The sequence below is a fragment of the Anas platyrhynchos genome, chromosome 16 (assembly GCF_047663525.1).
Source record: "Anas platyrhynchos isolate ZD024472 breed Pekin duck chromosome 16, IASCAAS_PekinDuck_T2T, whole genome shotgun sequence".
NCBI classification, from domain to species: Eukaryota; Metazoa; Chordata; class Aves; order Anseriformes; family Anatidae; genus Anas; species Anas platyrhynchos.
In genome coordinates, this window is record NC_092602.1 from 6,183,632 (window position 1) to 6,199,564 (window position 15,933).

Genomic DNA, 15,933 nt, shown 5'->3' on the forward strand with positions numbered 1-15,933 from the left:
ATATTTTACCAAGATAAAAAAAAAAAAAAAAGTTTAGCTGCTCTTCCCACTACTAAGGGAACCTTTTCTGTAACTAATCAGAGGACTTCAGTCTCCATGAATATTACTTTGGCACTTTTCCTCAATTCTCAGTTCCTTCTCTCCCTCTTCCCTCCCACCTCTCCCAAAAGAAAACCATAAACAGCAGCACCAAAACCAGGCATGTGCAAACATCAGAAGAAAGCTCATAGACCTAGCATTTGTCAGCTTTTCCATACTGCTTAGATCTACACTATTCTGATTACTATAATTTCATTTAATGCAGACTTTACAGTAAGTGTCTTCAATGCATCATTTCTAGCAGGTATTTTGGATTAAGTAGTGCTGTGAATAAAAGTCATCCCTCTTTAATCACTGTTCTTGTGCTTTTTAGTTTTGTTTCTGAACGTAAGTTGCTACTCCCCTGCTTCAGAATCTCTCCCTTTTAGAGCAAAACCAATAATTAACAACTGTAATTTGCCTTTGAATTTAACAACATGCATGTCTCCAGTGTTACAGAGAGGGAGAGAATAGGGATTCCCACTGAACCAGAGTCTGCGGACAGCAATGCCTATCCTCCAGCAGTTGTCATCTACATGGTGGATCCTTTTACCTACACCGCAGATGAAGAATCTGCCTCAACCAACTTCTGGCTGTTGAGTTTGATGAGATGCTACACAGAAATGTTGGATAACTTGCCTGAGAATATGAGGAATTCTTTCATTCTCCAGGTAACTCTACCTCACTTTGCATCTTCACACTGGAGAGTCATTCTGTCACAGCATGCTTTGTATATGTGAGCTATACTGAAAGAGACAAAATGCAAGATGATACATAAAATCTAGAAAGCAGTTACAAGTACATTGTTGAAAGCACGTGGCTATATATATATAAATGTTTTTATTTTAATTAAGAGATTAATTTAAAGCAGCCACAGTATACTTAAAACAAATCTGTTGCATGGGTCTAGCAATCGCATATGCTAGATGCTTTCTGAAGAAGGATTTAACTTGCTATTTGGGTTGCCAATGCCAAGCAGAAAGTGTCCAGTTTCTCCTTTGATTACATTGTATGTTGAGTTGTTTGCTTTTTATATTCTCTCTGAATTATACTGTTTAATCCAGAAGAGGTATGTGAAACCAGACATTTAATGCATAATTTAACTAGTGTATTGTTATTATCTGCTTCTTAAAAATAACTTACCATGTATCTTGGCATATAATAATAATAATAATAATTACTTACTATGGAATTACTTAAGTATTGAATTTGTGTAGTCTGAAACAGAGCTTGGCCTATAGCCCAGACTTGCCTGCATTTGGCTATGCCTCTTTCACAGCAACCCAACCTATTAAATAACTAGGGGGAAGAATGGGAAGCCAGAGATTACAACCTATGCATGTGTGTATGCAGCACATGCAAGAAGCAACATGTGAATAATTTCTGAATGCCTTATTCTTGTGTGCTCAGCTTGGCTTAAATATATTTTAATTAAAAGATGAATTAGAAGCTATTTCAAGTGTATCAAATTGGTCTTGGAAAGCAGTTGTCATTTTTGGTAGTCTTGACCTTTTGCTTATTTGCCATTTTACTGTTCCCTGAAGTGATGGGGAACTGTCACCAAAATACTTTAGGTTTGGGGATGAACTGAAAAGCAGTTTCACAATTGCAAATTGTGGTAGTCTGCAGGCAATTTACTTGATTCAGAACTGAAGATACTAAAATAATTGACAGCCAATGACATCACCATGTCTGAAAAACAAGAACACACAAACTGTATGCTGAAATTGTATCTTTGTGTAAGATGACTAATGAATGGGCTTACGAATTTTTGATAAGTGCTGTTATTTTCTGGGTGCTTACTGTTCACTTCTCAAAATATGTGGCGTTTTGCAAGTCTAAGTCAAAATAGTAGACAATTTTCACTAAGGGATGTAGTTACCAGAACAATATTCTCACAGCTGTACACAGTCTATACAGATCTACATTTATTTCAAAATAAACCAAAACAGATTATGTTTACAGATTGATATGTAGAATAGAAGAGCCCAGGTCCTGAAATTCTCAGCTAAAGAAATTATCTTAACTAGAATATTGAACCGAAGTTCCAATGGTTCAAGCAAGAAATACAGAATAATAAAAGTTGTTTGATACTTAAGTTTTGTTTTGCTTTTACTACTCAAAATATTTTTAAAAAGAATCTTCTTCGGTTAGATACAGCATAAGTAGTTTGGACTGATGGTTTCTGCTCCAGTGATCTCACTGTTCAAAAGAAAAGCCGTGTTTCCACAGCCATGTGTAGGACATTGTGCTTCTCAGCAGTACGTTAAAAATGAGTTTATGAGGATTTTATTCTGATTTTAAAGAGGATTTGAATTGAAAAGATTATTTTTATTATGCTTTGTTTACTTCTGAAGGAATGTTATTCCATTTTTCCTTCATGTTCTTACTGTGCAGGTGGGTCCTAGCCACCAAACTTCAGTGTTATAGGCAAACCTTATTATGGTTATGCTTCTTGCTGGTTGAACATGTACATTTAAGAATTTTGCTTCAAACAAATAAAACTGAGTAGCAGCCTAAGTTTGCTGAGGTTCCACTGTTTACTACATTGAAAAGGAGAAGCAAGACTCTCAAACCACAAAAAACATTGCAGTATCTTAATTCTGCTCTCTACAGTAATAAGATCAGCACTGTAGTGCTGATTCCTTTATGAACAGCAAGAAAATCTTGATTCTAACCACAGACTGTGGAAACAAACCTGCTGAAACACAAAATTCAGAATATCAAGATTTTAGTAAAGACAGCCTGGAAATGAAGAGGTTGATCAGAATTTTATTTTATTTTTTAATTAAAGGTGATTGACTATGGGTTTTTGATTTTGGACTTTTTTTTGTGTAGTTGATATAGTTTTTCATTCCTTGATATTTAAATCATAGAAAGTAAAGTTTGTTTAGAATTTCTAGTAAGATATGCTTGTCATCTATTATAGCTTGAATTTTGAGTACCATTCAGTTGCCCCTGTTAGAAGACTTTTCCGTTTACATTGGACTATAGAAGTCTTAGCTATCTCAGAGACTTTTCAGCCTTAAATATTGTGATAATGGAAACAGCACTTTTGTATTGCAGACTGTAGTCAGCAAATAGTGCAGCCATTCATGCAAAAGGGCAGCAGCCCTGATGGGAAACTACAGATAATGTAATGAAAATAATTGAATACAACATACAAAGTGTCATGGATGTTAAATGACTAATGAATGTGTGAATCTGGGTTGGTATTAATGAACAGCTCTTTGAAGATGTTCAATCATGTTTTGTTGTTTATGTGAATTATATAGATTGTGCCTTGCCAGTACATGCTGCAGACAATGAAGGATGAACAGGTTTTCTACATTCAGCACTTGAAGTCTTTGGCATTTTCAGTGTACTGCCAATGCAGAAGGCCACTGCCCACGCAGATTCACATCAAGTCTCTCACAGGCTTTGGGCCAGCTGCCAGCATTGAGATGACCCTCAAAAATCCAGAGGTTAGTATCAGTGTCAAGAAAATAAACATAAAATAAAAAGTAAGGAAAGCACTTTTAGGAGTATTCTTTCAAGATTATTTCAAGGTACAGAAAACAAAGATAATATAAACGGAAAAGGTAAGATAATACTGAACAGAAAGTAGTAAGAAAAACGCCAGATTACTTGCTTTCAAAACACGTCAAGCTTATGGTTTTGAATAAGAGTAAAAGGTCGAATTTAAGCTCAGAGTGAAAAAAGAGAAAATGTATGTTGTTATTTGGGATTCTGAGATATTTTAGATTTGTCTATAGTAGACCTACAAGAAAGTGTTTATGTCTAACTTGTATATATGCATATATATGAACTATATACATATATATGCATATATATGAAATAGGTTGCTGTGCATAATTATGTATGTTCTACTAATTCCCTGAGGTAATGGAGAAATCCCCCTACTTCAGTGGGCTTATCTTTCATCTGATTTTTTTTAAACTGTAAATATTCAAGCCCTGTTTCTGGAATTTCAGGGATTTCAAAAGAAGAATAATCCATCCTACTTTCTGTGAATATTTTTCATTCTTTCAAAGATAACGATGACTGATTTATTTAATTTAATGAATCAACTAAACACTTAAACATTTACCTTGGGATCAAGATCTGCTTGTTAGGGTTTATAAAAGCCTAGTTTCAAAATAATCATAAAACCAAAATACCGGAATGTTACACTACTCATATAAAAGCAGAAGCTCTCGCAGAAAATGTCTACAAGCAGCATCACCCCTGGCATATCTTCTCTGCATTCTGTCCTCGTCCTTCCCGCAGAAGGATATCTTTTCCACAGGATGAATTTTGCAGCAAGTGAGAATGGTTAAACTTCAGGGTAGTTAGGTATAAGGGGAAGAACAGTAAAATTTCAAGACCCCTGCAAGCATCTTCCTCTGTTTAATGACCATCCCCTATACTGCTGCCAAGGTGATACACTTCTAGAAAGTGACGTAAGCAGAAACCTGCTTGCAGATTTTTTTTTTCATTTCACAGTACAGCTATGAAAATACCATAACCTTTTTTCATGTGAGCTGATTAACTTGCAATTTGCATTTTGTGTTGAAATTCCTGAAGAGACAAAAGACAAAAACTGGGGGGTGAGGGGCTGTAAATGTTTTCATGAGCAGCTGCTCGCATTTAGCATAATTACATTAGATTTCTGCTTTCTCTATTTTACATGCGTTTGCTATCAGTCTGCACTGCAGACTGCCAAACTTTGCCTGAAAATTTAGGAAAATAACCTATTTCTAAATTACTGTGCATATCTTGCCAGGCCAATAGTTCTTTCTTCAAAGAGGTGTTACAAAGACAGGTTTGGGGCCCATCATCTGGAAAGCAACTTTGCAGAAGACCTGGAGGCCCTGTTGTACAAGTTGAACATGTGCCAGCAATGTGCCCTTGCAGCAAAGAAAGGCAACAGCACGCTGGGCTGCGTTAGGAAAGGTGCTGGCAGCTGAGCCAGGGAGGTGGTTTTTCCCCTCTTCTCATACTGGTGAGACCACACCTGTAGTACTGTGTCTGAAGCAAATCCAGCAAAGTGCCACAAAGATGGTTATGGAATGGGAGCATTTGACGAGGAAAGGCTGAGAGCTGGAGTGGTCCAGCCAGGAGGGCTCTAATGGGAGCCTGATGGGAGAGAGTAAAGATGGAGACAGACTCTTCTCAGTGGTATCTGGTGATAGGACAAGATGCAGTGAGCACTCATTTATATGCAGGAAATTCAGTTAAAATGAAAAAAATCCATGTTGTAGTGCTGACTGAACACTGGAAAAGGTTGCCCAGGCACTCTGACCGGATAAAGTCCTGGCTGACCTTACGTAATGGACCCTGCTGTGAGCAGGAGGGTGGGACAAGATGTTCAGACGTCCCTTCTAGTCTCAGCCTTCTGTGATTTTATGAAGAAAAGAAAAAAAAAAAAAAGAAAGATTTAATGACTTGCTCCTATCAGACTTAGCAGAACTGCATATGATATTCTTTACAATACTAATTTGCCTCTGCTTATTATTTAATAGCATTAAATGGCCTTGATTTCTTACGATCTTCTACAAGTTGGTTTTCTGAGGGACTGGGGTTGGCTTGTTTCTTAAAGATAAGCACTATAATGCATATAGAGGATCTTATTAATTAGCAGGCCAATGTTCAGTCGTTTCAAAGACCAGAGTATTTCTGAAATTAAACTGTGAGATAAGAGAGATGTAAAGCATTTCAAACATCATGGTTGATGTTCATGAAATTATGTTACACCTAATGCCTAGATAGAAATCTGTACGTGAAGTCTGAGCTCTGCCTTTTCCACTTCATGTCCTTGGAACTTTGCATTAGATCATGATGTCCATTGTTCTACAGTCAGTATGCGAAAAAGTGACCAGATGCCATCAATTTTAGCAAAAGGATACATAGAAGTACAGGCTTAAGCTACTCCTTGTTTCAGAAATTGATAGCACCCTAGGCAGAAACTGTTTCATATCTTTGTTTCTCTGTATAAAAATAAATCTTTAGATGAATTTTGAAGTACATCAGTTTTAACTAGCAAAAATGATTTGTTTACATCCACCCTTTTTCTAGTATCTCTTTTAACCATGAATGCCTTCAATTTATCTATTGTTTCAAATTCATAATTTTCTGTACTCACTGACAGTCTATGTTGTATGTTTCTTGCATGGAATAGTTTGTGATACGCCTGCTGATTATTGTGTTTACTTTATTGCAGAGACCCAGCCCAATCCAGCTATACTCACCTCCTTTCATATTGGCACCCATCAAAGACAAACAGACAGAGCTGGGAGAAACATTTGGAGAGGCCAGCCAGAAATACAATGTGCTTTTTGTTGGATATTGTTTGTCTCATGATCAGCGCTGGCTTCTGGCATCTTGCACTGATCTTCATGGTGAACTGTTGGAAACCTGCATAGTTAATATTGATTTACCAAACAGGTAGAAACCTTTAATTTTACATTAAATCTAGGTGTATAGTTGCTAACCCTCACTCTCATCCCTCGCTGTATTTGTTTCTTGCACCTCCTGTTCTAATCGTATTTCCTGATGTGACCACGATAATGTTAACAGTGATAACATTTCATTTGGCACTTATAAACTGCAGAGGGGAAAAGTTATTGTATTACATTTGTTTTACAAATGCTGCCTACACCTACAGATCTTACCTTCAAGTATAACTGGTATGCTGCTTCTTGACACCTCTCACATACCATTGCAATGCTGGTACTGAAAGCAGACGTAATTTTTCTGCTTGTTAGTAAAACATTAGTTGGGCACTCCACAGAAATGTAAAAACTGCTATAAATGGGAAACAGTAACAGATCTGAATGTTGTCCTTGGTTCTCTAAGTTTTTTTTTCCCCCCTAATCTCCAGGTCAAGGAGGAGCAAGTTGTCTGCACGTAAAATCGGCCTGCAGAAGCTGTGGGAATGGTGCATCGGCATTGTGCAGATGACATCGCTGCCCTGGAGAGTTGTAATCGGCCGCCTCGGTCGCCTCGGCCACGGAGAGTTAAAAGGTACACGGTACCAAGCTGTCCTGCCTGGGGTTCTGCTACAGAGAGAGAGCCGTAGTCTGCAAGGCAGGATGATTTACAGGGTTGATCATGAACCTTTACAACCAAGAAATGTAGAATGCTAATCCTGCCCTGGCACTGGATTTGCGTATTGCTTTGTATAAGTCATTTGCTTCAGTCTGTCCTTGTTTTTGTACACTAGGCTTGACACCCCTCTTGCACATCTTGTAGTGTAGTATATATTAACAAGCCCAACCTTCAAACAAAATATTCTTGCAAATAAAATTACTGAATGAAAAAAGGTAACTTTTTTCTGTGGTACAAGAAACTAACTGATAATGGGCATTAGCCAGCAATAAGACTCCCTGCAGCCTGCAAAGGGGTCTGAAGATTTAGCATTCCTACCAGCTCAGTGGGAACAGAAATGGAGGATTGGAGTGATTTAGGATTAAGTGCCTTAACTCAGTAAGGGTAGGAACTGCCTTGATTCACTTCAGCAGCGATTCCTCTCACTAAGATGCGTTCAGCAACTCCTCTCCAATTTCTAGTGCTCTGCTCAGGTTTTGGTTGGTAACTGCTGTGCAGAAAATGGTATTCTGAGAGGGTGGTCCAAGTCTTCTCACACCTCCTTAGTTGGAACATGAAGACAAATTAGGATTCGAAGATGCTTCACGAAGTGTTTGTCACTTTCTGTTAGTAAATGAAGGTGACGTTAATTCCTCTAGTTAGCTTATTGTAAGAGATTCTGTATTTCATGGAATTGGAAAAAAAAAAAAAAAAGAAAACGTGCACAACAAATAACAATTTAGTCTGAGAGCACAAGGAAATGCTCTGGGGGCAGGAGAGGTGGGGAAGCACCAGTTAAATGCCTTCTTCTGTATAGTACATGCAGAGAAAAAGATATGTTGTCTGTCCTGGTAGGGGAATTCGTTATCCTTCACATACATGGGAGTTAAGCAGAACAAAGGCTGGAAGACAAATTTAGAATTCAACAAGCAACACCTTCCTTTATTATTTGAATGCCAGTTAAATGGATAAATGTATTTTCTTGATTGTGTATCTACATCTACACCACCAGTGAAAAATTTCTGATGAAACCTTCACTTTGTTTTATTTAGTGTATTGTATTCATAATGAGGTTTAACAAAATCTCTCTGACATTAAGGATGTGAATTCATGTCTATTTGCTTAGATTTCAAGTATTCCAATTATGCAGCATGTTAGATGAGAATGGATAGCCCTTTTCAAAAAAAAGAATCAGCACAGTTCAGAAAAAGATTTCGATGTAAATAAAAACATTTCAAATAAGAATAAGAACAGTATGTTGCCCTGTTTCACATCTCGTATCTCATGGGTAAATGAAAGACTCATTTTTAAACTCATCATTTTGAGTGATTTGTCAGAGTAATGCAGTTAGCTCATGGGAAAAACCAACAAGCTATCATTGCTTTGCAGTAATTGCTTCAAAGCACAGTTTGAAGAGTCATACAAGTTTACATGGCGAAATAGTCCAGAATAGTCCAGTATTAAAGAAATAAAAAGTGTTATTAATATTCTGCTAATTTCAAGCAAATTCTGGATTTTTCACAACCCCATTACCTGTTCTGTCTAAACTTCTTCATTTCAGACTGGAGTATCCTCCTTGGGGAATGTTCCCTGCAGACAATCAGCAAACAGCTAAAGGAGGTGTGCCGCATGTGCGGCATCTCATCAGCAGACTCTCCTTCTATCCTCAGTGCCTGTTTAGTTGCCATGGAGCCACAAGGGTCATTTGTTGTGATGCCAGGTAAATTTTATCCAGCTATTTAAATTTTCTTCTTTTATCATACTTACCACATAAAAAGCAAATCAATTTTGGGAGACTTTAGAGCCCAAGAAGACGTGACTGGTCTGGTAGAAAATATGTAGAAAATACGTTCTACAGTAGAAAATCGGTTGAGCCATCAGAATTCCCCAAAATATCAGGAAGAAGTGCTTTGTTGGGAGCGTTAACTCCTAGCAAAAGATTGCTTTCTGCCACTGTCAAACTGATGACTTTTTCCATGGGGAAGTTATGTTTTGAGGAAGACAAGTTCTCATCAGCTGAAGTCTGATGTGGTAGAAATCCTTAAGCAAAGAGGACTGCAAATGCTGCGCAAGTCTGTAATATGAAAGAGTTGGAGGTTGTGGATGTTGAGAGTAAGGATAAGCCTGCTTACCTTTTCATATGCTTTTTTTGTTTGTTGGTTTGTTTTACAGAATTCTACTATAAACAGCAACCTATAGACTTAAGTTGAAGGTTTTTAAGTTTGAGGTTCTTTCATAATGGATTTTTTCCCTTCCCTAATTTGTTGTACACATACTTGTGTAGGTGATGAGAGATCTTTACAAACCTACTCTGTTTTTCAGTTTAGAAGGAAAAGATTACTACACGGAACAGAAGTAAATGAACTTAAAAATTACTCACTAAGTTGAATAATTTTTCAAAAGTTTTTGTAACATGAGAAAGTAAATGGCAAGTTATCCCTCCTTTAATGCCAACCAAAGTGGGGTGTTATTGCATAATTCGGAGTTCTACCGATGTGCGTGTCCAAAATAAATTTGCCTTGCTCATTTAACAAGCAAATCAAGGGGCAGCAGAATGAAAGGAAAGGTGGGGCATTGTATGGGAATTCACATCACTAAACATTATCTATATGACTTGTGATCTTAATTTCAGTCTTTTCTAGTAATTTATTCTTTTTAAGATAAGAACCTTTTAAACATTTTTATTAGCATGCAAACCCAGATCAGATGTTTAGAAATTTAATTGAACACAGAACATACATTTTGAAAACGATGCAAATTAATGTCTCTGCCATTGTTTCTGTTCTGGAAGATGCTGTCACTATGGGATCAGTGTTTGGCCGAAGTACTGCACTGAATCTGCAGTCATCTCAGCTGAATACACCTCAGGATGCCTCCTGTACACATATCCTGGTTTTCCCAACCTCTGCTACTATCCAGGTAGCACCTGCAAATTACCCCAATGAGGACGGATTCAGCCCTACTAATGGTAAGTAAGCACATATGTCTGGTGTGAGAGGTGAGGTACTTGCAAATGCTCAGTGGCCTATTTAGAATAGAAGCAAAGCCGTACCGGTTACTGGTAAGAACTGAATGGACCGGTCTTCTCCCATGAACCCTATGCCACCCTAATTTAATTTAAAGAGAACAACACCTACTTGCTGGTTAGAGGATAATATACTACATTTTTATGAACTTTGTTTTCAGATAATTCTACTGATTTACTCCCAAAGCAATATTGGCCAATTAATATGCAAAATGGCACAGACTATAAAATGCTTTTTCTCGTTGTGACTAACTTGTGACTTGGTCGGGTCTAACTGCTTTATGGGTTAATAAGGGTTTGTTTCATGCTCTATAGTGTACAAAGGTTGTGAGGAGGGGAGGTGTTTGTTTTAGAATTTTAATCCTCATGCAAAAGTAAGCAACATAGATGGACCAACTTGACAGTTCTTACTATCAGCAGTGTGGTTTTCCTAGTATATTTAATCCTGTAATTTGTATCAGCAAGACTCTGCTTAATACTTTATATTAAGCATTTACTGGACTGTTTTGTCACAAGTCTTTAAAATGAGTATAAAATAATTTAAAGTAACTACAACCATTTACAATAAAAATATGTCATTAAGAGGCAAGTTATGGTATAGAGAGGTAGAAAGGCACACTATTTTTAATGAAGGAGTCTGCTTTGATCTGTTCCTCCTGGAATTTCAGTGGGCCTCACAGAAGGGAAGTTACCCCTCTTAATACTTAAGCAGCTGTCCTTTCAAGGCCCCAGAATCCTGACTGAATGCTGTGCTGACAAATATTTAACCTGCATTAACCTGCACTTTACTGCTCAGATGCTAATTAGAATCAGGTACAAGAACTGGCGTTTTCCAAAATGGTGTTAAATTTAATTTTCTTAACTGTGTTCTACTTAATGATTAAACTGCTTCCTATGCTATTAGCCATTTCATTTATGCTTTGGGGGCTAAGCAGAGCATGACATTAGTTCTGTTTTGTTTACTGAGGTTGTAGGACAGAAGTTAATAAACAGAGTTAATTCATTGCTTCTGCAATCTTGCTCTTCAGAAGATGAAAAACAACCACCTGCCTATTTCAACACTAGGACTTGAAGTTGAAATAAATTACTTCAAGACACACATTCTTCTCTATTTTCATGTGAAGCAAGTTCTTTTTCAAGAGAAATGATTTATTACACAGCACTTCCTGAACTATGTAGATACATACAACTCTTAAAGTCTCTGTGTTAATCTACTTGCAATTATAATTAATCCAGCTAATTCAGACAGCTTCCAATGTCCATTTTTGTCCCCTAAATTGTACTTTAAATGTCATTATTACTGCTTAAACATCTTTGCTGAAAAACCTGGTTAAGGAAAAGACTTTTAAACTATATTGCGATGTTTGTGATTTTCTACTCTGTGTTTCTAATGTCTTAGCTTTCCATCATGTAAATTACCCATATTATCATAACTTGTGTTCCAAATGACTGAGCAATGGAATGTACTTCTCATAGAATGCAAACGCATTTTCCCTGTATCTTTACTCCTTTCCCACATATTAACATATAGCAAATTAAAAGAACAAGTTATGATAATACAACTGTATTTAATTTTTGAGATGAAAGTGAAATGTTAAAAGCTGAGCTGTAGGAAATCCTGGTGCAGTATGTGAAATTATCATGAAAGTACATTGCATGTGAGTGAGGAGCAGGCCTTGCTGCTCTTTTGCTGAGTAGTACTTGATTCTGTGAGCAGCTTCCTTAAAGTATCCCAGAGTATTGAGCAAATGTGCCGAAGTGCTGGTTTGTAGCCCTAGAAGTCTGAAGAGCAACACCTGCTGAGGGTAACATACATTGGTTTGTTAAATGTATTTCAAGTATTTTTTAATGGATTTCTCTGAACAGCTGCAGAGAGATGTAATTTTTTTCTGCTACAAAGTACAATTTGGATTGTTATCAGGCTGGCATAACAGGGTTTTTCTTCCCTCTATGACCATTGTTAAAATACGTGATTTTAAAAGATGTCTGCCAACTTTTCCTTCCAAGTCTGTGTGGTTGTACTCAAAGGTACTAAGAAGGATTAAATACTAAGATAGTAAAATGTTCATCACTGCTTTCATCTGTCTCAAGTGTATATTAAAAAAAAAAGGCACTGCCACTACATTTCAAAAATGTCAAGACAGAAACGAGTACAGCAAATTAAAATTGATTTTTTTTCATTCTTTTCAGATGATATGTTTGACCTCCCATTCCCAGATGACATGGACAATGACATTAGAATTTTAATAACAGGGAATCTTCACTCTTCACCAAATTCCTCCCCAGTTCCTTCCCCTGGATCCCCATCTGGCATTGGAGTGGGATCTCACTTCCAGCATAGTAGGGTAAGCACAATAACAGATATGCTACTGAAAACAGAAAAATCCAAATCCCACAACAAAACTTTTTTTTTACTGTTGATTTTGAAACATTAATTCAACAGTAAGCAGAAATTAACGTTAAAAGTGAAGGGACTGGATAAATGCTATTGTAAAAGGTGCCTCTGCCGTGACTATTTACACCTCCAACTTTAAAGTTAATTGTTACATACAAGATAATTGAGAGGAAGAGAGGAGGCTTTGCTTCTTGTTGCAGAGCCATATTTAATGACCCTGTGTAAATTTAATGTGTTCATCCATTTATCTCTGGAGGAGCACATGGAATATGCCTGGCTCAAAGTGACAAGTCTTTGAGAGAAAAGAAGGCATGGCAGCTCTGATCATGTGAATTTCTAGGGAAGCAAGAAGGGAGATAATTCTCTTATTAATAAAACCCTATCAATTTAAACTCCACAGGTGCTGCATGTTTATGCAAATGTTGTTTTCTTAGTAGAAATTAGCCCAGAGCACATAGCGTTTGTAAGTTATTTTGTTTGAAGTGGCTTTTATAAAGCTAGTTCCAACACCAGTGGTTACTTAAAATGCAAATGATTTTTGGTAAATCAAGGTATTTTTTGAATCAGCTTTAGTTTGATGGAACTCTTACTCACGCATTTAGTTGTGTAAGAGAGTTAGTTGTACGTCTAGTTTTATTCTAGAAATGGTACATTTAAAGCAGTAGCATATTACTTCTTTTCTAAATAACTCACTATTTTAATAATGAATAGGCCAACTTTTTATAAGAAATGGTTAAATCTATGCATTTAAAAGGTCTGTTTCAGTGCTCTGCAGTAATTTAAGAAACTGAGTCTCTATCTGTGATTATCACTGGTGGCTTGAAACAGTCAAGATAAATGATACTTCTGGTATGGAAGGAAGTACAAAAATACTTAGAGGTGTATGTGCAGCTAAGATATTTGACTGCAAATGATGCTGCTCATTCAGCCCCTGTACTAAAACAGCTAATTTTTCTAAATGTAAATATCTTCTTAAGAATTCTCACACCCTGAAAATGACTGATTTTCAAGGTTAAGAGATGTGTCAGTTTCACCACCGGAAGGAGAAAGTCATCCCTGTATTTTCTTTGTAACCTCAAACAAAATGCTTCAGTGGTCAGCTTAATGCAGTCTGTGAGTGAAAAATCACTTCTGCATTAGCCACAAAAATGCTAATACTGTATTTTGTGAATGCGGTACGCAACCACCTCACCTTTATGTTAACACTCCAACCCACTTGTCAAAGGGTAAATAATTGCATGTTTCTGTCTTTTGGTTATTTCGAACTGGTATGTGGGCAAATTAAAAGTTTTAAATTCAGTTACCAAACCCTCCAGCCATAAATCACAACTCAGCACTCATTACACTTTTCTCTCTTCTGTACCAATTTTAGAAAAATGCATTTACAAAACTTAATCTCAATGGAACTCCATCCAAGGGCCCTAAGAACAGCACTGAAAGGTTAATGACCAAAGAGCTTAGAGACCTGGACAAGCCATTTCTAGATGAACCTGTCATAGTAATTCAGTTTAACCATTAACAAGTGCCTAGTAATTGATGTGTAATTTTTGGTTTTAAAAAAGCAACAGCGTGTGATCATTACCTTGTGGGTCAGGGAAGGTCAAGCCTTCGTCCATGTAACCCATAATTGATTGCTGCAGCTTAGCAGTGTAAGTCCTGACTGCTCAGCAGCCAGTTTCAAGGTCTGCTGTTTGGCTTTCCAAGCGCCTACAGCCAGGTGAGCTGCAATCTTCTGCAGGCTTTATGGACTGTTTAACTTCCTCTGATTCCTGTTCAAGATACTACTGTTGGAGAAAGACCTGCTTCAGGGGCTAGCATTGAAGGCTTGGTGATTAAGCCAGTTTCTTTCTGTGAAATCTGTTTTACCTATTGACTTAAAAGATGTATATGGGTTAAATAGCCTAAGTTATGGATTAAATGAATTAAATGTACCCTCTATGAACTAAAAAGTGAAAGCAAAATATTATTTTATTTAAAAAAGTAATATACTCTAGAATGGAATGTCAGTAACCTTTTCTGATACCTGAGGAGATACTTGTAGGTATGGTATTGTGGTCCGTCGTATACAAGGCTATAGAGGGGGAGAGAGAGGGAGAGAGAGAGAGAGACAGGATGAGGAAAACAAGCTCACACCCAAGTGTTCCTGTACGACAGCCTCAGATATGGAAGGTTCATCTGTCTTGGTTTTAGTCTGCAGAAATAAAATCACAGACATATATCCTGAAAAGCAGTGACCCCAAATTTGATTAAATTAATTTTAAAGCCTTTTATAAAATTGTTTAAAACTCTCCTCTCCTAATAACTTTGTTCCTCATATAAGAACACAAGTGACTAATGCTACAGAAATGCAGTATACAAATACATAAGAATAGAAACAAACGCAGGACAGTAGTTTCTTTTTTCCTCACGCTTCACCTCTGCTTGGTAGTCCAAATACAAGGCATAGTTTCCTCTGCCCACCTTATTCTCACAGCAAATAGTAAATGTAGCATTTTTTTTTTCTAAGCTATCAGTGTAACTAGCTAAAAGAGGAAACACAATGAAGTTAAGGAAGATGAAAGTCTTCTTTTTTCTTCCATGTTTGAGTGGAAGAAGAACAGCTGTATTTGGGAAGATTGTCAATTCAAGCAGATATTTTTTTCCAGGTATGGGAAAATTCTGTGAGGCTATATAAACTTTGTGAGGCTATATAAAGTTAAATTCAACACTGCTCTACTCTGTGCATACCCATGAAAAGCTATTCAGATTCATAGCCAGAGCCCAGTACCTTTAAGTTACTCTGTAGCATCAAACTCCACACTGAATCACCTTGGTTCAGGAGGCTGATGTTGCTGTTAGAGGTACCTAAGGTGATTCTGCAACACCAGCTTGGAGAACCCAACTAAGGCAGTGATTAGACATCTTTGACTAAGATTCACAAATGACTGAAGGATAGCTCATTAATAGCAAGACACAACTGGATCAAAGACTGAGTGATTAGTAAGAAGAAAAAAAAAAAAAAGAATGTTACTGGGGGGGATGTAATAACATAAAGCAACAAATGTACCTTTAAATGTTCTTTCAGAGCCAAGGAGAACGTCTCCTTTCCAGAGAAGCCCCTGAAGAACTGAAGCAGCAACCTCTTGCTCTTGGATACTTCGTATCAACTGCCAAAGCTGAGAATCTTCCACAGTGGTTCTGGTCATCCTGTCCTCAGGCACAAAACCAGTGTCCCCTCTTCCTGAAGGTCTGTCTTGGTAGCCTTCCACAGGAGAAAGGGAGAGAGAATTGTATTTAAACCATATAAATTTCCTTTGAAAATGGTCGGTTTGTGTGTTACTTCTACAGACAGTACTGGGAACGGCAGAATTACAATTGTAGGTTTAAA

The 15,933-nt window shown here is 37.2% G+C and overlaps 1 protein-coding gene and 1 long non-coding RNA gene across 8 annotated transcripts in view; one reads left to right on the plus strand and one right to left on the minus strand.

Moving 5' to 3' along the window:
• Positions 1-15,933, plus strand: part of MED13L (mediator complex subunit 13L) — a 211,577-nt gene that overhangs the window by 189,454 nt on the left and 6,190 nt on the right. For all 5 annotated transcript variants that reach the window (XM_038187189.2, XM_027470033.3, XM_027470038.3 and 2 more), the window contains 8 exons: positions 530-749; positions 3,354-3,542; positions 6,281-6,504; positions 6,941-7,083; positions 8,708-8,866; positions 9,938-10,114; positions 12,362-12,516; positions 15,631-15,792. In XM_038187189.2, coding sequence (XP_038043117.1) covers positions 530-749; positions 3,354-3,542; positions 6,281-6,504; positions 6,941-7,083; positions 8,708-8,866; positions 9,938-10,114; positions 12,362-12,516; positions 15,631-15,792 — 1,429 coding nt within the window. The remainder of the gene's footprint in view (positions 1-529; positions 750-3,353; positions 3,543-6,280; positions 6,505-6,940; positions 7,084-8,707; positions 8,867-9,937; positions 10,115-12,361; positions 12,517-15,630; positions 15,793-15,933) is intronic.
• The window catches only part of LOC139998824 (uncharacterized), a 74,737-nt gene continuing 73,419 nt past the window's right edge, over positions 14,616-15,933 (minus strand). For all 3 annotated transcript variants that reach the window (XR_011803820.1, XR_011803819.1, XR_011803818.1), the window contains 2 exons: positions 15,613-15,807; positions 14,616-14,757 (listed from right to left, as the gene is read on the minus strand). This is a non-coding gene — a long non-coding RNA (uncharacterized lncRNA). The remainder of the gene's footprint in view (positions 14,758-15,612; positions 15,808-15,933) is intronic.